At 39.1% G+C, this 23,342-nt stretch overlaps 2 protein-coding genes and 1 pseudogene across 3 annotated transcripts; 2 read left to right on the top strand and 1 right to left on the bottom strand.

Moving 5' to 3' along the window:
* The first annotated feature begins 3,719 nt into the window (after nucleotides 1-3,719).
* Nucleotides 3,720-7,754, top strand: LOC121757246 (subtilisin-like protease SBT5.6). 2 transcript variants are annotated; one of them, XM_042152772.1, is made up of 9 exons: nucleotides 3,720-3,911; nucleotides 3,987-4,179; nucleotides 4,250-4,432; nucleotides 4,851-4,962; nucleotides 5,585-6,146; nucleotides 6,210-6,307; nucleotides 6,403-6,760; nucleotides 6,845-7,058; nucleotides 7,138-7,754. In XM_042152772.1, exons 1-9 carry the CDS (start codon nucleotides 3,837-3,839, stop codon nucleotides 7,668-7,670), a joined length of 2,328 nt encoding a protein of 775 aa, XP_042008706.1. In that variant the 5' UTR covers nucleotides 3,720-3,836; the 3' UTR covers nucleotides 7,671-7,754. The 2 variants fall into 2 exon arrangements, with proteins under 2 accessions (XP_042008706.1, XP_042008707.1); XM_042152773.1 differs by having other exon boundaries at nucleotides 3,797-3,911; nucleotides 3,997-4,179.
* A 69-nt stretch (nucleotides 7,755-7,823) lies between these two features.
* LOC121757247 (pentatricopeptide repeat-containing protein At4g18975, chloroplastic-like) lies at nucleotides 7,824-9,747 on the bottom strand. The gene is made up of 7 exons (XM_042152774.1): nucleotides 9,587-9,747; nucleotides 9,424-9,510; nucleotides 9,253-9,332; nucleotides 9,050-9,146; nucleotides 8,790-8,933; nucleotides 8,315-8,527; nucleotides 7,824-8,182 (listed from the first exon to the last, which is right to left on the bottom strand). The coding sequence occupies exons 1-7, from the start codon at nucleotides 9,614-9,616 to the stop codon at nucleotides 8,006-8,008; spliced, it is 828 nt and encodes a 275-aa protein (XP_042008708.1). The 5' UTR covers nucleotides 9,617-9,747; the 3' UTR covers nucleotides 7,824-8,005.
* Nucleotides 9,748-10,203: 456 nt separating this feature from the next.
* On the top strand, nucleotides 10,204-19,882 carry LOC121757413 (annotated as a pseudogene).
* Nucleotides 19,883-23,342: the final 3,460 nt, after the last annotated feature.

The following is a 23,342-nucleotide window of genomic DNA, read 5'->3' as shown; positions in this document are numbered from 1 at the left end:
CAACAATTACAAATCGAAAAATTTAAATACAAGTTACAACAATTACAAATCGAAAAATTTAAATACAAGTTACAACAATTACAAGTTACAACAATTACAAGTTACAACAATTACAAATCGAAAAATTTAAATACAAGTTACAACAATTACAAATTTACAACTTACAAGTGTTGACAAAAAAGACTTAGAAGATCATTAAAAGATATTCCTCATTTGATAAGTATCTTATTGGTGAAAAAGTGAGTATCTTTGGGGCAAATGGTACTGGAACACAAATTTATATATGGAATCTGGATGAATGAGGATCAGATTATAGTTTAAAATGGGAAGCTGGGTTCACTGGCGGGAGTTCGTTTCATCGTTGGACTCAGATGAATATACCACCCTGATGGCCTGATGAAACGAACTCCCGCCAATGAACCCAGCTTCCCATTTTAAACTATAATCTGATCCCCATTCATCCAGATTCCATATATAAATTTGTGTTCCAGTACCATCTGCCCCAAAGATACCCACTTTTTTCACCAATAAGATACTTATCAAATGGAGAATAGAGAAATTGAGATTGAGAGATAAATTCTTATTAACACAATTACACAAGAATGAGGTGAGTAGAAATGAAGAGGATTGGGGGGTATTTATAGGGGAAAATTGTGATTTAAAAAAAAATTGAAAAAGACGGCGGAAACCGCCGGAACCGCCGGTTTTCGGCGGAAACCGGCGGTTTAGGCGTCCGTTTGAATTTTCAAAATTTGGAAAAAACGGCGGGAACCGCCGGTTTTCGGCGGAACCGGCGGTTTCCGCCCATGGTTTCGGTCAAATCCGGCGGCCGCGGGCCCGATTTCTGAAAAGGCTAGGAGTAGGCCTGAAATTGTGCCGGGAACCGCCGAACCGGCGGTTCCGAACCGCCGGTTACGGTTACCGAAAAATTGGAACCGGAACCGGCCCGGCCAAACCGGCGGTTCCGGTGCCGGTTCGAACCGCCGCCGCCGGTTCCGGTTCCGGTTCGGAACCGCCGGTGACAGTTCCGAGCCGGTTCGTCCGGTTCGGTTCGGATTGGGGACCTCTATCCGCCGTCAACTATGAGTTAATATTATAATATCTAATTTTGTTATACTCCAATACTATAAACTTGTTAAGGTGTGGATCATTGTCTGAATTAATTCAACATAGATTATGTCTCCGACTCCTATACGTAACATAGGTACACATTAAATGAAAAGGAAACAAATAAGAAGATCAAAGATCACTAACTACTGTATAGTGTATATTAGTTAGTTAATTAGGAGAACTAACTAATTAATAGTTGTAATCTAGTTTAGATTTTGCAGTATGGCAACTGGCAAGGTTTTCCGGTTTGGTAATCGCAAAGAAGGAAAGTAAAGAGTAAGATGGAAAGTTTGATTAATTACAGCAAACCAAACGGCTATAAATATTGAATTCTTAACCCAACAATTCATTCACACTTCTTACTTTCTAATTTCTATGGAAATTCCTCAGAAAAAAACTCTTGGTCGAAGGAAGATTCCAATCAAGAAAATCGAGAAGAAAAGCAGCCTTCAAGTTGCCTTTACCAAGCGCCGCGGCGGCCTATTCCGCTAAGCCATCGAGCTCTCCGTCTTGTGCGGCGTCGAGATCTCTATTCTGGTGAAATCTCCGGCCGGCAAACTCTACTCCTTCGGCCATCCCTCCGTCGAGGCTCTCATCAACCGCGCCGCCCCCTCTCCGGCGGCGAAGAGGAGATTGCCTTACGGCAACGATGGTGGTCTGCAACTCCACCAATTGGAGCAATTGCTCAATTCGTTGGAGAAAAAGGTTGAAGAAAATCCGAAGAATTGTGGCCTTCCACTGTCAATTCATCAACAACCGCCTCCTTCTGCTTCAGATCTGATGGCAGCAGATAAGTTTGTGATGGATGCAGCCCCACCATTATCACTTCAACAACTCATCGCAGCAGATGACATTGTGATTGAAACAGATATCTTTTGTGATGAAGAAGAAGCTCATTTGGCTTCTTCAATTGATTACCAGAATTACTATCACATTTTGGGAGCCTAATTATGTGAATACATTCATCTCCAAATTAGGGCTTTTACGCTATCTTCATATCAGTATGATATGCACTATGACATTTTACGTTGATAGTACATTAATTCTCCATTCAATTGTGTTGTTTTTATGCTTTTGATTCTTCCACACTCCTACAAATTGTTGAATAAACGATTGGTGGTTCTTGATCAAAATTTCGTAAATCTCCCAAACTACCAAATTTTCACTACAAAGTAGTTTGGAAAATTAATTTTTTTTTTGTAAGAAACAAGTTAAAATAAAATATAATTGAGTTTATAAATTTGGAATGAGTTCATGTAATTAAGGCAAGTTTAAGATGGTTGTATTAAGACAAGCTGTGTGTTTGTATTAAGGAAAGTTCCGGAGAAATCTTATACTATATGTTGCTACATTTTCTTTTTACTTATTTCCAATTTTTAATATTTTTAATCGAAAATGTACTGTGATTGTTTTTTCTCTTAAAATGCATAAATATTATTCTATGCGATGGGTAATTTAGGGTTAGTTAAAGGTACTATGATTATACTATTAAAAGCTAACGTTGCAATTGAAATGCAATCTATAGTTTGGTAATACAATACTATTGTTTTAATTAATTAATTTACATATTCTATATATTAGTAATATTTATTTTTGTTTTATAGGAGTATATAACTTGTTAAGCTGTGGACTATTGTTAAAACTAATTGTTATGTGCATGGATTATCTCTCCGACTCATCATGTTGTTATATCAATTTATTTACGTTTAAGTTATAAAAATTACTATACACAACATATGTGATTTTTCCCCCTTATCTAATATTCTATCTCTACAAAATAATGTCATATTTTGTCATTTGGGAACGTGTACAATTTAAAGTTTCATCTGTTTTTTTTCTTATATTTTAGCCAAGTGAACCAAATATACTCCAATAAATCACTATAATCACGTTCTATTATAAAAGTCAGATTTAAATTTTGCGTAAACTATTTTATCGAATATATTTAAAATTGAACCACGTCAAAGTGAGAAATTTTAAATCGTGGGACGAATGAAATATTTATTAAAATATTCGTGAGTGTGAGCACGGGATCGAAGTGGTAAATAATCGCCTTAAGGGGAAAACTCTACCCTTTTCTTGCTCCACCAGTTGTGTCGCCTCCTTTCCTTCTCTCCGATATCCACTGTAAATCATTGTCATAGTGTCTGTCTCTCTTTAGATCCTCAATCTCCAAAACCGCCATCACCGAAAATATTCTAATCAATTATTTATAAATGGTCAGGAAATCCTAGGCTCTCAAAGAAAATAAAATGAAAACTAAAAATAACTCCAGAAAAATAGTAAATTATTTTTTTCAGCCTCTAAAAACAATGTCCGATAGGCCAAAATCCATCATATTTTTTTATCCAAAATGCCAATAGAAAGAATATCCAATATGCACACCTTTCGAATATGAAACTTTTATTGGTGTTAATTAGATACTAATATTGGGAAAATGTAAATAGCAAAAAAAGGAGAGGAGGAATGGGTTTATCACCAAAATACTTTCGAAAATTTTCAAAATAATTGACTGACCCACTCCATCCCAGCATACAAACATATCAATATCATGTCAAAGAATATCTGAAATTGTAAATAGTACTAGCTTAATTGAACTTTAACAGTCTAAAAAAAAATTCAATTATTAAGTTTCTTACAAAAAAAAATATACTAATAGATTCCATTCTATCCCTGTATATACATTCTTTGCATCAGTTCTATATTCAAGCCTTTCAACTCTAAACATGGAGAATTTTCATCCCTCACTTTTTCTCCTTCTCCTTCTTCTTCCTCTTCTGGTTTCCACCACTGAGAATCAGGTTCATCTCTTCTCTGGTTTTTATAACTACATTTTCAAATCAATTCAACTGTAATGCGTGACTAAATTTGTACAGGTATATATAGTTTACTTTGGTGAGCACAGTGGAGAAAAAACCCTCCAACAAATCGAAGAAAACCACCATTCATATCTACTCTCTGTCAAGGAAAATGAGGATGCTGCAAAATCTTCTCTCGTTTACAGTTACAAGCACACCATCAATGGCTTCGCCGCTCTTCTCTCTCCCCTCGAAGCTTCCAAATTATCAAGTGAGAATCTCTTTGTGTGTGAGTGTGTGTGTGTAATGATATGAACAATATGTTGGTTTGAAATGGACAGAGATGGAGGAAGTGGTGTCGGTGCTTCGAAGCCATCCACGAAAATACGAAATCCATACAACGAGATCGTGGGAATTTGCAGGAGTGGAAGAGGCAATGAAGAGTTCAGAAAATATGAATAAGGAAGATATATGGCTAAAATCCAGCTATGGAAAAGATGTTATTGTTGGCTTGTTGGATAATGGTAAATTTTCTCAATTATACATTTGTAGAATCCTAATTTGTCATGTTGCATGTGGATTTTAGCGAAAATTGTCGGAAAAACTAATCAAGTATGGTCAAATTTGGATTCGTCCAACAACTTTTCATATCAGTCGGAAAAATCATGAAGTTTAGATTTGTTCACAACTATTCCACGATAGTTTTTTTTTAAATTGTACCTGAAATGTCCCCATTGATGAGTGACCGATTTCGGCTATTCATAGAGAAAACGTATTGTTTGGTTAAAAAAAATAGACAATATTGATGACCGAATTTTTTCCCGGTTGATTTTCAAAGCTACAGGATGAATCAGAATTTGACAGAACTTTATGGTTGTTTCGGCAATTTTCCCTAAATTTTATTAGCGAATTACTGTCGATTGCATGTCACACGTCGATCAGGTGTGTGGCCGGAGTCAGAGAGCTTCAACGATGAAGGAATGGGTCCGATACCTAAATCGTGGAAAGGAATTTGCCAAACAGGTGACGAATTCAACTCATCCAACTGTAACAAGTGAGCAACAATCTTTAATTTCTAATCTTCTGTGAATTTCGATTATGCAAAGATCAAAAGAATAACTTTTCCCCCAAAAAACAAAAAAGAGAAAAAAGAAGAAAAAGTATGTAAGAAAAGGAAAAAGATAGATAAAAGAATCAGTTGGCTCTGCAGAATTGTCATGGTCTTACATGCATGCCCTATTGCACTTAGTTGTCGTAATTTGTTGTTTCGATAATTTTCAATGTCGTCTGTTTCGATCAAACAAGAAATTAATCTGGCATATATTAATTAAATTTGGCTTTTAGCATCACTTATTCAATCTTGTGAACTTCTATTAATTAAATTTGGCTATTTCTATTCCTCTGGACCCCACATGCGATTTTAGTTATAACTTTATCCTTAGATTCTATAATGTTTTGAGTATTACTTATTTTGGATTAGAGTAAGATTAGGGGCCATACCAAGTTCTAGATCAGACAATCATTTCAATAATTCTTTTATATAATCATCATTTTAAATTTTATGGTACATTTATCCACACAATTTATGTACAGGAATATAATTTTATGCTTTCATATTCAAAATCATGGCTCCGCCAACTGAAATGACTTTTGCATTATCCCATTTTCTTTTCTAGGAAAATAATCGGGGCACGATATTACATCAAGGGCTATGAAGCATACTATGGCCCACTAAATAGAACGTTGGACTACCTCTCCCCTCGAGACAAGGATGGCCATGGGACCCACACGTCATCGACGGCCGCAGGGCGGAGAGTCACCGGCATCTCCGCCCTGGGCGGCTTCGCCTCGGGCACCGCATCCGGCGGGGCACCTCTGGCCCGCCTGGCAATCTACAAAGTGTGTTGGGCGGTACCAGGCCACGGGAAAGAAGACGGAAACACCTGCTTCGAGGAAGACATGCTTGCCGCCATCGACGACGCCGTGGCCGACGGCGTCGACGTGCTGAGCATCTCGATCGGGACCAAAGACTCCCTGCCCTTCAACCAGGACGGGATAGCCATAGGCGCTCTCCATGCTGTTAAACAAAACGTCGTCGTCGCATGCAGCGCCGGAAACTCCGGCCCCACGCCCTCCACGCTGTCCAACCCGGCTCCCTGGATTATAACCGTGGCTGCCAGCAGCGTCGACCGGATATTCTTATCTCCCGCCGTTCTCGGGAACGGCATGAAATTACCGGTAATAACGAACTCATTTATTTAAAGAACTAAATTCTTTTGCTGATGATTTTTTTTTCTGAAGGGCCAAACAGTGACTCCACATAAGTTGCAAAAGAAGCTATACCCGTTAGTTTACGCGGGTCAAGTAGCCAACCCGGATGTGCCCAAGAACCTATCCGGGTAACTAACTATACATATCTTTCTTTCTATTTCAACTACTAGTGTTTTATGATTATAGCATAGGTACAAAATTAAAAGACCATTGAAATTTGCAGACAATGCTTACCTGGTTCTCTCTCTTCCAAGACGGCAAAGGGTAAGATAGTGCTGTGTTTGAGAGGGAATGGGACAAGAGTGGGTAAAGGCATGGAGGTGAAGAGAGCTGGAGGCATTGGTTTCATTTTAGGGAACAGTTTAGCAAATGGAGATGAATTAGCAGCTGATGCTCACATTCTTCCTGCCACTGCTGTCAATTACCAAAACAGTCTCAAGATTATGGACTACATCCATTCTTCCAAAACCCCGACAGCCTACATCGTACCGGGCACGACTGTTTTAGACATCAAACCAGCACCTTTCATGGCTGCTTTCTCCAGCAGAGGCCCTAGTGATATTTCGCCCGAGATCCTCAAGGTAATTTCGGATCCTTTACTGCATCATTCTACAGCATCTTTTACTTGATCTACCGATGATTCTACAACGTATTTTGCTCAACAGCCAGACATCACAGCTCCAGGGCTCAACATATTAGCAGCGTGGAGTGAAGCATCTTCTCCGACAAAACTGGAGGCAGACAAGCGCGTGGTGAAGTACAACATTCTGTCGGGAACTTCCATGTCCTGCCCGCATATAGGTGGGGCGGCCGCTCTCCTCAAGGCGATGCACCCCCGTTGGAGCAGTGCTGCCATAAGATCTGCTCTGATAACCTCTGGTGCGTAAAAGCTTAATCAATTTTATACATCTCCACAACATATTTGTTTTATTCATAATGAAAAAAAATTATTTTTCAGCTGGGCAGAAAAACAATCAAGGTAGCATGATCACGGATGCATCCAGCAATCCAGCAGACCCTTTCCAGTATGGTGGCGGCCATTTCAGACCAGCAAAAGCAGCAGATCCCGGACTTGTTTATGACGCCTCCTACACAGACTATCTCCTCTACCTATGCAGCATCGGAGTTAAGATTGATTATACCTTCACCTGCCCGAAACATTCAATGGGTCCGTTAAACCTAAATTACCCGACCCTGGCAATACCCAGGCTGCGTGACAGTGTTACTTTGGTAAGAACAGTGACTAATGTGGGAGGCAGCAAGAGTATATATTTTGTGAGCATGAAACCTCCACTTGGGATCTTGGTAAAAATATGGCCTCCCATACTACACTTCAATCGTGTTGGAGAGAAAAGGAATTTCACCATTACAGTAAAAGTAGCAGATAGTAGCATTACAGGCAAAGGGGAGAAACCATACGGATTTGGATGGTACATGTGGTCTGATGGAATCCACAATGTTCGGAGCCCCATGGCCGTTTCAGTAGCCTAGTTCCTTCTAAGTTATGCTAGTTTGGTATTGAGCATGAATGCTTTAACATAGGAATATGAAGAAACATTATTACTCTTCCCTGTATTGTTTGAGTCAAACGGTGTTTGCAAGAATTAGCAATCAACAATAAGGGGGAAAGTAATTCATGCTATGTACCAGCCACAAGTAAATTCATGATATTTGATGGGATTTCAACAACAAAAATAGAACACTATCAAAGTATATATAGTATATGAAGAATCTAAATATGTTCGTACAATACATTTACCTTCAAAATCCTATCTCACTTTTTACACCATGAGTCCATGCTTTGCCAAGTTGGATCATCCTATGAATTAAGTTCTTACCCGAACTCTTTCACCCTTGAAGTGAATGTATTTCCATTTTCTTTGGTATTTCATCAAGAACTGTTTATGATTATCCTCTTGACCTAACACCTCAAAGGCCCGCGCAATTCTTCTAACAGTATCCTCATCTGGTTTCACTTCCAACTCCTCCATGTCAGCAAATACCTGATGTTTCATAACCAGAAAAGAGACTCAGCAAAAGATTGACCAATGAAAAAGCATTAATCATCATAAAGAGCAAGAGGAACCTAAAATCTTGCTCATAATTATAACGGGCTGAAAATCAGGAACAATCACCTGTATAACATCGTTTGGCATATTATGATGGTCGTATAACGATATCATCCTGGAAAATAGCCTTTTGGAAATAGATCGATTGTGGGCATGTAAAATCATGTTCCATAACGTTTTTGCTTCGTCTGGCCTTTTATCCATGTCAAATGCCAGTAGGAGGTGGTCATAGGTCGCCATTGTTGCACCTTGACCTTTACTCAACATCCACTTGGCCACCTGCTTGACTTAAATAAATGAGTTGAAACCTACTTTATGAAAGTGATTAGCATATACAAATACATAGTCCGAGGGAAATCATTCTCAAACACATAATAAGAATAAGCATCTCCAGAATGTCCATTAACTGACTTCCTAACAGCATAGATAACACAATCTGCTACAACACATACAATTCAGTATAAATAACTACGAACAATTGGTGGCCCTTTAACAGTATACCACCGTATATCCTTTTAATGTGTCATCATAAACATCATACCTGAATGATTCTTTTCCACTGACTCCTCTTCCTTAAGATCACCATAGCCTTTGCCGCAGCAATTAATGGAAATTCAGTCTCCCATGCTAACCACTCATCAAGGGCGCTATAAACAGCCTCTTTCTCATTTGGAAGTCCACAAATCTATCAAAATCACACAAATTTATTCTGATGTTGAGTATTAAGAAAAATTGCACCATCCCATTTAACAACATAACAAAATCAGGGAATAATTTAAACCCAAAGGCAATCTTACATACAGTTTGAATAAGATTCAGTGCTTTTTGTCCTGAACCAGTTTGATCTCTCCTTTGCCATAAGTGGTGCTCCTTTCTTCCCGGCTTCCGAACAAGCTTCCTGTTGTCAGATGCACAAAATATTTGCTGATTAAATAAATGTTTGTCATCAACATGTGAAAGAAACTAACTTAATTATAACAATAAGCAAAAACGAAACCACGCACTTCTCAGCAGGATTTGATTGAACCAAAGATTGATCATTTCGGTCTCCGCGTAAGCGTTGCTGAGAAGCTATCGCTTTTGACTAAACAGTGAAAATTGCAGTTTGAATGTAAAATTCAAGCATGAAAGAGCAGAAAAAATTACTAATTTGATGATTTTTAGCTTTCGCTTACCTTATGGGTAGGAACACTGTAACCAGATGCCTTGAATAGTCGAACGGAAAAAACCAATATTGGAAAATCTACTTTAGCACATATAACCTGAAAGTGTTCGACGAAAGTTCCGAATAAGTGACGACGATAATTGAAGCAAAAGGGGAAGAGGTTGAGGAATTACCTGCCGAATTGATAGTTGCGAATAATTCATGGCTTCATGCTTGCGTTGTAGTATATGCCTGAGATTGAGCGTGCTTGTGCTTGTGCTTGAGCTTGAGCTTGAATGAATAGCTGTAGCTGTGGATGTGGCCGTGAGAGAGAGGTTTGGGCGGATTGCGCTATTGGGCCTATTTTTCTCATTCTAGGCTGGTTTAATTTATTTATTTATATACCTACTCCATTAGTATTAAAAGGCCTTGTAGTATTACAAAATTGGAAATATTTGTTTTTCTATTACTACTACTATTATAAGAGTGCTTTTAAATATTTAACATCTGTTTATAATACTTTTACTTATTTTAATTTTTAATAGTTAGTAATTGAATAATATTATTTAATAGGAGTATTAATTTAGCACAAGTGAAAAAGGGTGTCCGATTCTAAAAGTAAACAGAGAAAAGTGAGTGGAACGTGAGACCCAGGTAAAGTATTAGTTTTACATTGGATCGTGAGTATAAAAATTTGGTGGAATGTGGAGTTCGCATACTAAAAGTGAAATAAATTAAATGGCAAATCGTGGATAGCCAAAAAGGGCAAAACAGTTCTTTAAATGATGGACAAAGGGAGTACGTATTATGTATGGCTAATTCCTTGAGCCATCGTCATGTTTGTTGCTCTAGAAAAAAAACTAATTAAACGTACAAGAAAGGGATTCTCTGAGAAGAAATTATGCACGTAGCTTTTGCACTGCATTACAATAACTGATTACTCAGTAAAACAAGGCTAAAATTCCACTCTCACACAAAAGGAGAGGTTATATGTTGCCACCAATTATAAGCTGATCAAACAAACTGAAACAGCAACACCTAATTTCTGGCATAATGCATAACCAACCAACATCTCTCCTCTTCTTTTCCGAATCTCGGCATTGTCTGCTCAACACCAGGTTGATTTTACCTCCTTGCAACTTTTACATACACATATTGTTGATTTCTTCTATTTGATTAAATGTTGTAATATGTTAAATCCAGGTATACGTTGTGTACCTCGGAGAGCATAGTGGGCTTAAGACATCTGAAGAAATCGAAAACGTACTGCAGCCTCCATTATTTACAGTTATAAGAACGCGATTAATGGCTTTTCGGCTTTTCTCACTTCTCAACAGGCTGATGCACTGTCAGGTGACTATATGTTGCTTCATGCATCGATATATATATTTGAATGAATTGAATTTTGATAATGTTGGGCAGAGATGGATGGAGTGATTTCAGTGTTCCGTAGCCAGCCATCGAGGCTTCACACGACCAGATCGTGGGATTTCATTAGCTTGCTCGAGGCTAACTGGGATGCTTCGATGGCTAACGGAGAGGAGCTGCTGAAGAAAGCGGGATATTGCCAGAATGTCATCGTAGGCATAATCGACACCGGTATTCGTTTTTTCTTGATTTGTACTCTACAAAAAAAGCCCATCCTCTAAGCACATCAAACTGATTACGCAATTGCATGCGTTGGAAAATTGACCAAAATTTTGGACACGACGAAACGAAAAGTGTGTTGTGGACACATTTGGAAAGTTTGTTTTTTTAAGACAGAAAAGTTTGTTTGTTTGCATCCAAGCAAAATTAAGGATGCCTTAGCTTTTTTTTAGTACATGAAAAATGACACTAACCTAATTTGGAAACCTAAATTTTCTAGGAATATGGCCAGAGTCAGAGAGTTTCGGTGACACAGATATGGGACCTATTCAATCATATTGGAAAGGATCTTGTCAAAGTGGTGACCAATTTAATTCTTCCAATTGCAATAGGTAATAAACCAAAACAAAAAAAATAAAAATATAATGATTTATCATTTAAATTTCGAAATTTTAATTTAGTAATACATGCACTAGGAAAATAGTAAGGGCCCGCTGTTACCTAAAAGGGTACGACGCAGCCTACGGCCGGTCGACCCAAAATTCGACTTCAGATCGCCTAGGGACATGGCCGGCCACGGGACCCACGCTGCCTCAATTGTTGGCGGCCGGAGGGTCCCCAACGCGTCCGCGATCGGCGGCATTGGCAGCGGCACGGCGAGCGGGGGCGCCCCGCTCGTGCGCCTGGCCGTCTACAAAGTGTGCTGGCCGGTTTCCGGGGCTAGCATGGCGGAAGCGAATGCGTGCTTCGACGACGACTTGTTGGCCGCCATTGATGACGCCATCGCCGACGGCGTTCAAGTGCTCAGCGTTTCGATGGGGAGGAGTACTAGTGTTCCTTACGAGAGAGATGGGATTGCCATTGGAGCGCTGTATGCTGCGAAACGGAATATTGTGGTGGCTTGCAGCGCCAGGAACTTCGGCCCGAATCTGTCCACCGTGACGAACATTGCCCCGTGGGTCTTCACCGTTGGTGCGAGTAGTATCGACCACGTATTTTCATCGCCGGTCATCCTTGGAAACGGCGTCGCTTTGGAGGTTCGTATATTAGCAATTTTTTACGGTTATATTCTGATTAATAGCTGAAATTCCATGTTAAGCTCCTTTATTAAGGTGAATCATTAAGATGAATTAATTAAATCTCAAAATCATGATCGAGCACATAAATGTTTGAAATGGGAATTTTAATTGAGTTTAGGTGTTCCCTCCTCCGCCTATATTATATATATGATTTAAAATCCAACTTTAACTCGCATGGTTTAAGAAATCTAAAGGAAAGTTGATAGACTATGTTAGTAGAATTTGAATTTAATATCTAAATGTCAGTTTCATAATTGAATGTGAGCAATGATTTAATAGTGTCGAACCCACTTATTTAAAATGAAAAAAAAAACTTTTAAGTCCCCAAAATTGCAAAATGTGACCTTATAAGACAATGCTCCATGCAATTGAAGCGTATGAATAATGGAGAGTGAATGTCTAATTATTTTATAGTAATTTAGTCGCACGGCTTGTCAAGCATGCACGTACGCTCGTGCTTAACCTCATCCCTAAGCACGCAGATGGAGGTGCTCTTAAATAGGAATTAATACTAATTGAAGTTTTGCATGTGCTTTTGGAATACTAAGAAACTAATGATGGGGTTTTTAAATTTCATTAATGAAAGCAGGGACAATCGATCACTCCATTTGATGAGGCTGGGACATATCCTCTCGTTTATACAGCAGATGTGGAAATTCCAGGCTCCACAACAAGAGTAAATAATGGGTTCGATCAATATATATACACGCATAATATTGTTAAATTTAGGCTACACATTTTTCACTTTATTTCATTACTTTTACATTAAAAACTAGGTTATGCATGAGCGGCACGCTTTCACCGGATCTCGTGAGTGGAAAAGCCGTGTTCTGCCTGAATGGGGCCACTTTCGAAACCCTAGAGGTGGCCCGAGCAGGCGGCGCCGCGGCTGTGCTCGGTACCCCTACGAAGGAATGGAAGTTATAGGCAGGTCTTATATGATTCCGTCAACAGCCATTCTTTCTAACGAAATACAAACGGTTTATAACTACACCGGGTCCGATAAAGCTGCAACGGTCACATTAACGCCGATCGAGACTATATCCGGCACAAAGCCAGCTCCGTTCATGGCTCCCTTCACCTCTAGAGGCCCCAGTCGCGTCGAGCCTAATATTCTTAAGGTCAGTCATTTTTCTGTTTCAGTTCAGCAATATTGATGGGTCAATTAAAATTTAATTTTGCAACCGGATGTTACTGCACCGGGACTCAATATACTAGCAGCATGGAGTGAGGCAGCATCTCCGTTGAAAGTCCCGGCTGACAAAAGAGTCGTTAAATAAGAATAAAAAAAAAAAAAAAAAAGAGTCGTTAAATACCAATTCCTTTCTGGGACGTCCATGTCATGCCCCAATGTTTCTGCTGCCGCCGCACTTTTTAGGGCGGTGCACCCCAATTGGAGTAGCGCCGCCATAAGATCTGCCCTCATCACAACTAGTATGACGTGTATCTAAATTAATTTCTCAGCAATTTTAAATATTTTTCTAGTTAAACCAGCGTTTTAAAAATCAGATCGTATTGGTCACTAATGAGCCCAATTGAATTTTTTTCAATGGCCCAAGTGAATTCAAGCATGCAAGTTATAGCATGAATAAATAAATAATTATAATGTACTCTCCCATCTCACAGTAGATGTCGCACTTTTCTGTTTAGTTTGTCCCACAAAAGATGTCACATTTCAATTTTTGAAAAAATTTCCCTCTCACATTAATATAAATATATTATTTTCTCTTTCCGCTTAACACACGAAACAACCCCTCCTAAAATCATGTGTCAATCTCTAAGTGTGACATCTACTATGAAACAGAGGGAGTATATATTGGTTAGACTAGTCCAACCAATTAGACTATAATCAATACCTTCATCGTTTCACTTACTGGTCCGATTTATCATAGCAAAGCCGACCAACAACCAAGGCGGAAGAATAACAAATGAGCAAGGGAATCCTTCGAACCCCGTCGAATCGGGAGCCGGACACATCCAGCCTTCCCTGGCCGCCGATTCGGGGCACGTCTACGATGCCTCTTACGGAGACTATCTTCTCTTCGTCTGCGCCAGCAGCGGCAATCGGCTCGACCCGTCCTTCCATTGCCCCGATGACGACGACGACGTGCCTTCGGCGAGCCATTTCAACTATCTGTCGCTGGCGATCGACGATTTGGAGGACGGACGGATGAAGGTCGCGAGAGTCGTCACGAATGTGGTGTTAGGATCGTCGACTGCAACATTAGTTTGATATTGTCCGCTTTGGGTCAAGCCCGCACGGATTTATTTTTGGGTCAATCCCAAAAGGCCTCAAACTAATTGGGGTTGGACAGGAATTATATACACCTTCCAACTTCCCCCTTCATCCGATGTGGGATGGGTTTGTAACCCAACAAACCTCCCCTCAAACCGAGACTACATCGGGAACGCAGTCGACACAAACATGGGTTGTTCCAGCCCTGGCCACTGGGTCATCCTGGGCCCGACTCTAACTTTGAGTCCTTCAAGGCCCGACCTTAACCGAGGCTCATCCAGGCACGACCCATAGCCACCTGGGCTCTGATAGCACTTGTTGGAAATAAACACAGGCAATCACGAATATGAAAGAGAATGAACACAAGAAGTTGTTTACCCAGTTCGATACAATGTGTATCTACGTCTGGGGGCGATGCCAAGCCAGGGATTTCACTATATAATTTCAGGATGATTTAACAATGAGGGAGCACCTCTATTTATAAGTAACTAGAGAGCTCTAATTCTAGTCAAACTAGGAAATATATTCCATAAGGAAATATCTTTTAAGGAATAAATCTATCACAAGTAAAAATATACTTCAAGGAAACAAATCCTAAACATGGTAGGAGATATTTTAGGCTCCATAATTAACAATCTCCCACTTGGAGACTAACAACTCCTAAACAACCATTTCCTCGTGATATCATCCCTTCATCCGCTTAGCATCGCCTAACCTTCTCTTCAAGTTCCAAGGCCAATTGAAGCTATGCATAGCTTCAATTTCTCTAAGGTCACCACCTTAGTAAACATGTCTGCAGGATTCTCACTTCCAAGTATCTTCACAAGTTGCAGGATTTTCATCTCCACTAGGTGTCGGATGTAATGATATTTCAACTCCACATGCTTTGTCCTAGAATGAAACGCTGGATTCTTCGCCAAGAAAATAGCACTCTGACTATCACTGTAGAGTATGCTACTCTTGTTCTCCTTCCCAAGTTCATCTAAGAAACTCTGCAACCACACCATCTCCTTGCTTGCCTCTGTCGCAGCTACATATTCAGCCTCCGTAGTAGACAAACCAACAGTCTTCTGCAACTTAGAAGTCCATGAAATAGCAGTACCACCATAAGTAAATACATACCCGGTTGTGCTTCTTCTCCCATCAAGATCATTGGACGCCAAGTCTGCATCCACATAACCTGCCAGCTCAACATTCTTGCCATTGAAACATAAGACGCTTTCTGTAGTACCTCTCAAGTATCGAAGGATCCATTTAACTGCTTCCCAATGTTGCTTGCCCGGATCACCCATGAACCGGCTCACTACTCCCACTGCTTGTGCAATATCAGGCCTCGTACACACCATTGCATACATAATACTGCCAATTGCTGAAGCATAAGGAATTTTCTTCATTTCAGCACGTTCTTCTTTTGTACTCGACGACTCCTTCTTCGACAACTTAAAGTGACTGCCCAAAGGCACACTTACTGGCTTCGAATTATCCATGTTGAATCTTTCCAAAACCTTACCAATGTAAGCAGCTTGCGAAAGATACAATTTTCCTGCCGCCTTGTCACGCTCGATTCTCATGCCCAAAATTTGATTAGCTTCTCCAAGATCTTTCATGGAGAATCGTTCAGACAATTGCCTTTTCAACTTATCCATCTCCTTTTGATCACCTCCTGCGATCAACATATCATCAACATATAATAACAGAATAAGATAGCTCTTGTTAAACCTCTTGTAGTAACAACAATGGCCAGCGTAGCATCTTTTATAGCCAATCTCCATCATGAATCCATCAAACTTCTTGTACCACTGCTTTGGAGCTTGCTTTAAACCATACAAGCTCTTCTTCAACTTGCATACAAGGTTTTCCATTCCTTTTACTATGAATCCTTCAGGCTGTGTCATGTACAAATCATCCTCCAAATCACCATGAAGGAATGCCGTCTTTACATCCATCTGATGTAACAATAGATTTTCTGCAACTACCATACTCAACACTAAACGAATAGTAGTTAGTTTCACAACAGGAGTGAACACATCTGTATAATCAATACCGTATCGTTGCTCTAATCCCTTGACAAACAACCTAGCCTTGTAGCGCTTGCTACCATCAGCTTCACCTTTGATTCGATAGACCCACTTGCAATGCAATGCCTTTTTCCCTTTAGGAAGTTCCACAAGCTCCCATGTACCATTTAGGAGAAGAGAGGCAAACTCGTCATCCATGGCAATTTTCCACCTTCGTTTATCAGGGCCTTCTCCTGCCTCTGCATAACACTCGGGCTCACCACCATCAGTAAGTAACAAATAGAAATTAGAGGGCGAGTACCTATCAGGTGCACGTCGCTCTCTAGTCGATTTAGGCAGCGGAATAGTCGGTGGTGGAGTGCTTGGTTCTTCTCAATGTTGCAAATAGCGGGCTATAGCGCCGATATAGCGCCGCTATAGCTGCTGAAGCAAGCCACCGCGAAGATATCCTCTGTATTGGATATACGGGCGCTAAAATTGCTAAAGCGAGCTATAGCGCCGTTAATGTACGATAGCGTAGCGGTGTCGATAGCTGCGCTATGCTTTTTTTGTTGCAACCGGCCAAACGTCAAGCCGGATTAAAAAATTGGCCGAAAAGTAGCCCACTACGTGCATGTAACCCTATTTCTTTTGGTTCCCTACTCCCAGACAATAGGAAGAAAAAGAAATTCTTTCTTGTTCTTGATGATGAAGAGGCATCTGCTACTTCCTCCTCTGAAGATGAAGATGATAACGACACCATTGTACCATCCCCATCTGCTTCTAATTCTTCGAGTGATGATGATTTGTAGTAAGAGGACGAGAGAAGAGAACTGAAGACGAACTGAAGGCAACACGAGTGAACTAGCAGAGCATTGTTGGCTTGTTATACTATTTTTAATTTTTATTTTGCATTGGCTGCTATCATAGTTTATTAGTTAATGGCTCTGAACTAATGTATGTGAACTAATGTGTGAAATTACTCATGTTTTGGCTAAAATTTTGCTTTTTTTGTAAAACGCTATTAGCAATAGCTGCCGCTATAGCTGCACTATAGCCGCTATAGCTTTTTCGGGAGGACTCCGCTAAAATTGATAGCCCGCTATTTGCAACATTGGTTCTTCTTCAAGCACCTCTTCAGCATTCCGACTCTCCTTGCTCCCACTCGAGTTTGAGATGTCTAGCTCGACCACTTGTGGCTCAGAACTGCTGGGACTTGACGCCTCCAATCTATCCTTGTACAATACCTGTTCATTGAAGATGACATCTCTACTGCGAATAACCTTACGGTTCTGCTCATCCCAGAGTCTATAACCGAACTCATCGCCTCCATAACCAATTAACGTACACTTAATAGATTTAGCATCCAACTTACTTCTCTCAACGGAACTAACATGAGCATAAGCAACACAACCAAAGATGCGTAGGAAAGATAGATTTACCTCTTTTCCTGTCCAAACCTCCTCGGGTATCCGAAACTCCAAGGGAACTGATGGACCTCTATTAAATAGGAATGCAGCTGTGTTGACTGCATCTGCCCAAAAACTCTTTGGCAATCCACTTTTCAATCTCATGCATCTTGCTCGCTCATTCAACGTTCTGTTCATGCGCTCTGCGATTCCATTCTGCTGTGGAGTTCCTTTCACAGTTTTCTCCATGCGGATTCCATTCTCGGCGCAGAATTCCTTGAACTTTGCAAGTTCATATTCTCCTCCATTATCGGATCTTAGACACTTCACCTTCATCTCGGTTTCAGTTTCAACAAGGGCTTTCCATTTCCTGAAAGCATCAAACGCATCGGATTTACTCTTCAGAAAATAAACCCATAGCTTTCGAGTAGAGTCGTCGATGAAAGTCATATAATATTCAGAGCCTCCTAGGGACTTCACAGGTGCTGGTCCCCATAGATCAGTGTGGACCATCTCCAACTTCTGTGTCTTCAATTTTCTGCCTCCTCTTGAGAACATTATCTTCATCCCTTTCTCGCTCATGTGGCCAAGACGACAGTGCCACAAATCTGCATTATTTGCCTCACTTGCAATATCAATGCAATCTTTGGAGTTAGTTGTGGTATACAACGTACCCTCCTTCTTACCTCGAGCTACTATCATAGCTCCCTTGGTAATCTTCCAATTGTTGCAGCCAAACGTCACGGTGTACCCTTCTGCATCAAGCTGCCCAATCGAAATCAAACTTCTCTGCAATCCAGGAATGTGTCTGACTCCATTCAGTTTTATTACGGATCCATTGGACGTCACTACCTTCACGTTTCCCTTTCCCACGATATCTAAGGGCTCGTCATCAGCCAGATGTACCTTCCCAAAATCGCCAGAAACGTAGTCTTCCATTATCTCCACATTGCTGCAGGAGTGAAACGACGCCCCAGAATCCAATACCCACGATTCCATCGGACTACTGACGCTCAAGACCAACGCCTCGCCATCGTCATCAGACATGGTAGCGTTTGCTGTCTTCTTGTCCTTCTGATCCTTATTCTTATACTTCTTCGGTGCCTCACATTGATTTCTAAAATGCCCATACTCATCACAATTCCAGCATTTAACTTTATCCAAATCCTTCTTGGATTGACTCCTTCCTCTGGAATTTGATCTTCCACGATTTTGCTTTCCCTTCGATCTGCCTCTCTGTTCTGTATTCAGTGCTGATCCCGAAGTAGAAGATCCTGATTCTCTCCGGCGAACTTCCTCACCAATCATCAGATCTCTTACTCTGTCAACTGTTAGTTTTGTCTCTGCAGCAGTAACTGCTGTCACTGTGCCAGCCCAACTCTCAGGCAGAGACGATAGCAAAATCAGGGCACGAATTTCATCATCGAATTTTATATTAACCGAGTTCAGTTGCGAAGTAATCATGTTGAACTCGTTGAGATGTTGTTGCACCAGCTTTTCCTCTTGCATTCTAAAATTAAACAATCGTCTAATCAGATGTACCTTGTTTGCCGTTGATGGTTTCTGATACATGTCCTCCAAGATCTTTATCATCTCCTTTGTCGACTTTGCTGCAGTCGTGTGATAAGCCACATCCTTGGACAACGATAGCTTAATCGCGCTCTTCGCTTTTCTGTCCAGCAGCTCCCACTCCTCATGTTCCATCTTTTCGGGTTTGGTTTTTAAAGGCTTCCAGAGATCTTTACCGTAAAGGCTTTCAGATGTACCACTTGTTAGGATCGTCGACTGCAACATTAGTTTGATATTGTCCGTTTTGGGTCAAGCCCACACGGATTTGTTTTTGGGTCACTCCCAAAAGGCCTCAAATTAATTGGGGTTGGACAGGAATTATATACACCTTCCAACTTCTCCCCTTCATCCGATGTGGGATGGGTTTGTAACCCAACATGTGGGGCCCGCTAGGTCGACGTACACGGTGACGATCAATGAACCGCCGGGTTATGCGGTGGAGATCTCGCCGGCGGTGCTGAGATTCAGCGCGGTGGGAGAAAAGCAGATGTTCAATATTACGGTTACAGCTGGCGGTGGCGCCGTCGAGAAAGTGTATGGTTTCGGTTCCTTTGTTTGGAGTGATGGAATTCATCAAGTAAGAAGTCCCATTGCAGTAACCAACTCTGATTAATCTTATTTACTCTCCACTTTAGCCTTAATAATATAGTACAAATTGTGTCAAATGAAAACGGGGATCATTTTTACTATAAACTATATAAATCGAGAAATCATGTGCAGGAGATTGTTCCAAGTTAAACTTGAAGCGTTGGGGTTAGATACTTTTTCATTAACATTAAACTTCACTTTTAGTGTGCCTCGTAATATCAAATTTCGACAATTACTAGTCTCCTGATTTTAAAAAATGGCCGATTATGATACTAATTTTGACATTTTTTAGTTGTTTCATGGCAAAAAATTTCGATACTTACGTGTCTGAATTTATTGACGTGACATATACATGTGTAAATATTAAAGACGTGACTAACTATGTATATCAAGTGACGTCGTTAGGACAAACTAAGTGTGATAAACGACATCGTTTAAGTAGTTGGACATTTTGCCCACATAGCATTTTATGTCTGCTGCATCCTAGTATCATTTAAGTAGTCAAACATTTTGTGCATATAGTATTTATTATTTGCCACATCATATATAATCTCCCAAAAAATTGGAGTGTATGAGACAATTGAAGAAAATGTCGAATTTAAGAAATAATTATTCATTTTTTTAATTTTGCGAGATTGACCTGAATTTTAGTACTATTTTATACTTCCTCCCTCCCTTAAATTTTATCACATTTTAACATTTTCGTACGTCCCACAAAATTTGTCACATTTCACTTTTTGTCATTTTTAGTTGTGCACCCCATATTCCATTAATTCATTCTCACTCGCATTTTATTAGAGTATTAAACTAATATATAAAAGTAGGACCAGTGGCGGACTTAGAAAATTGTTATAGTAGGGGGGCTATATATTCTAACTTTTGAATGAAATAATAAGTTTCCTATATTTTGTTGTTTTGGTAGGGGCTTTTGCACATCATTTTACACAAAATACTAACAAAATTATAATGTAATACAACTAAAATAATAAAAAAAATTAGTTTGGGAAGGGCTTCAGCTCCTCCCTAGTAACACGTGTGTCCGTCAATGAGTAGGACCCACTCCTCGCTAACTTTTTCAGCTCACTTTCTATTATATTTTTAAAAATTCGTGTCTGATTAAAATGTGATAAAATTTATGGGATAGAGGAAGTATTACAATCTTTGAGTAAATACTTTTATTTAAAAGCTTGGATCAAAATCTTTAGTACTTTTATTGCATGTAAGTTACATTTTGAAATAAGAAAAACATGTCATTTGCTTATCTGGGCTAGGCTAGATTTTATATATCGATTGGGCTTTTAGCAGCTCAGTCCATTACAATTTATAAGATTTGGGTTTAAGATATTCAAATGGATTAGAATTGAATACTAGTAGTACTCCCTCCGTCCCAAGGAAGATGACCCCTTCTTGGGAGGCACGGGATTTAATGCAAATTTATTTTGTGTGTTAGGTTGAGAGAGTAAAGTAAGAGAGAGAGAATAAAGTTGAGATAAATGTGTTTCTATTTTTAGTAATGTGTCATCTTAACTAGGACAAACCGAAAAAGAAAGTGTGTCATCTTTAGTGGGACGGAGGTAGTACTCTTTTTTTATAATCAGTTAGTCTGTTGTGCAATAATTTAGTTTGTGTTTCAAATCCTACTTCAAATCCTAATAAGCCATTGATATAATAGTAAGTTACTCTTCAAAAATTATACATGTACGATGTACCTTCGAACAAAATGAAAATTGTTAATCTATCATTTGTTAGTTAGATGAAATTGAAGTCTTAATCAATTATATATTTTCATTTTGATTTTTTTAGGTGTGAAAAACATTTACTGGCATTTTAAATATCTTGTATGGTCATCGTTTTCTTTGAAAATAAAGAAAAGAAATGGCATTTTCAATCATAATTAATACTTTCTGTTTATTTTACACGAAAATATTGTGTCAATGGTCCTCTACACTAATTTTCCTATAAAGACTATCATTTTCCACTGAAAAAATGATAATTCATTAATATCAACTATTAAAAATAACATAATATTTAATTTAAATTGAAAGAACATAGAAATTATAAAAGACGAAAAATCGGTCAATTTGGGATACAAGAGATAAAGAACGAAAAAGACATGTGTGAATTATATTTTCTTTTTTAAAATGTTGTTTTCCTCCAATAATATTAGTAGTAGTAGTAGTAGTACTAGCTTTTAGGGGAATGATTTACCTACACTAGTTTTCGGGACCTCTAAAGTCGTGGCTAATCTGTTAGTGAAGCCATGAATAAGCTGTTTGCCATGTTCACGTAACATATATAGCTATAGCTATTTCAATTGAGTAACACTTTGATACTTTCTTGAGAAATATTTCAATCGAGTAATACTTTGATACTTTCTTGAGAAATATTTCTTAATTAATTTCTTTCACAACTTAAGAGATGCGCATAAACAAAAAAAAATTAATTTTTTAATAAATTCACATTTTAATTCTAAGGCTAAATTTTCAACACCCAAAATATCACATGATTGTGGGGTGAATATATGCATACTGACAGATTGTCCTTTGGAGTTGTTGCCGACATCAAGGTGTGACAATTCTACCCCAACGTTAAAGTTTGTTCCATCTTCATTCTTCGTTTGTCATTAGCTATCAGCAATATTTGATGCCGATGATGATTTTTTTTTCATTTTGTACGCTCCACGAGCTCATTTTGAAACCATAGCATGCAAGATTCCAAATGTAAAAAATATCATGGATTACTCCTAGTTTGTTAGAATGTGAGGGGCCATGCCAAAGGAAGGTCATGTCATTGCAAGAGTACAAAACCACACAAGTAACATCCCCCATTGATGGATTGAATTGAAAGTAGTGTTGGTGTTAATTTGAGCGGACATAGTTGAAGGAGATGAGAAAGTTGTTGATAAGGCATATTTATTTAATTTGAAGGTGAAATATGACTTGCTAATTAAATTACAAATGTCATGAAATGACTGGTTATGCGCTGTCATTTTCCTCTAAAAGCAAAACATAGATTCTTCAATTGGAACTCCTCCATCACAAAACATAGATTCTGCATTTTGTTTTCCATATTTTCATTCTTATCTTTACAATGTTTCGAATAGTTGTTCTCACAAATTCATATACTATCACTTAATTAAACTCTTGTTAGTTTAATGTAATTTAAAATGCCCTACAAGTTAAATCGCTAAGTTGGGAAATTTAAGTTGTTATGAAAATGGTTTAATTTAGTAATATCATTTTAAGTTTATGTATTAAATTAATATAGTAGTAATAAAAAAACTGCATGGAATATTTGGTTGCCATATTCTAGTTAAAATTGATCAGAATTTTAAATTGCGTCCTAAAACTTCCATTTTCTTCTAGCTTAATCAAGCACATATTGAAGTTTGAATCAACACATATATACAGTATTTTAATCAGGGGCGGAGGGAGGGTGGGGCCGGGGGGCCCATGGTCCCCCCACTAATTCTTAAAAAACTTAGG

Source organism: Salvia splendens, chromosome 12 (genome assembly GCF_004379255.2).
Source record: "Salvia splendens isolate huo1 chromosome 12, SspV2, whole genome shotgun sequence".
Taxonomy (NCBI): Eukaryota; Viridiplantae; Streptophyta; class Magnoliopsida; order Lamiales; family Lamiaceae; genus Salvia; species Salvia splendens.
The sequence above is the reverse complement of the archived record's forward strand: the minus strand, read 5'-3'. Positions and strand labels throughout refer to the sequence as shown.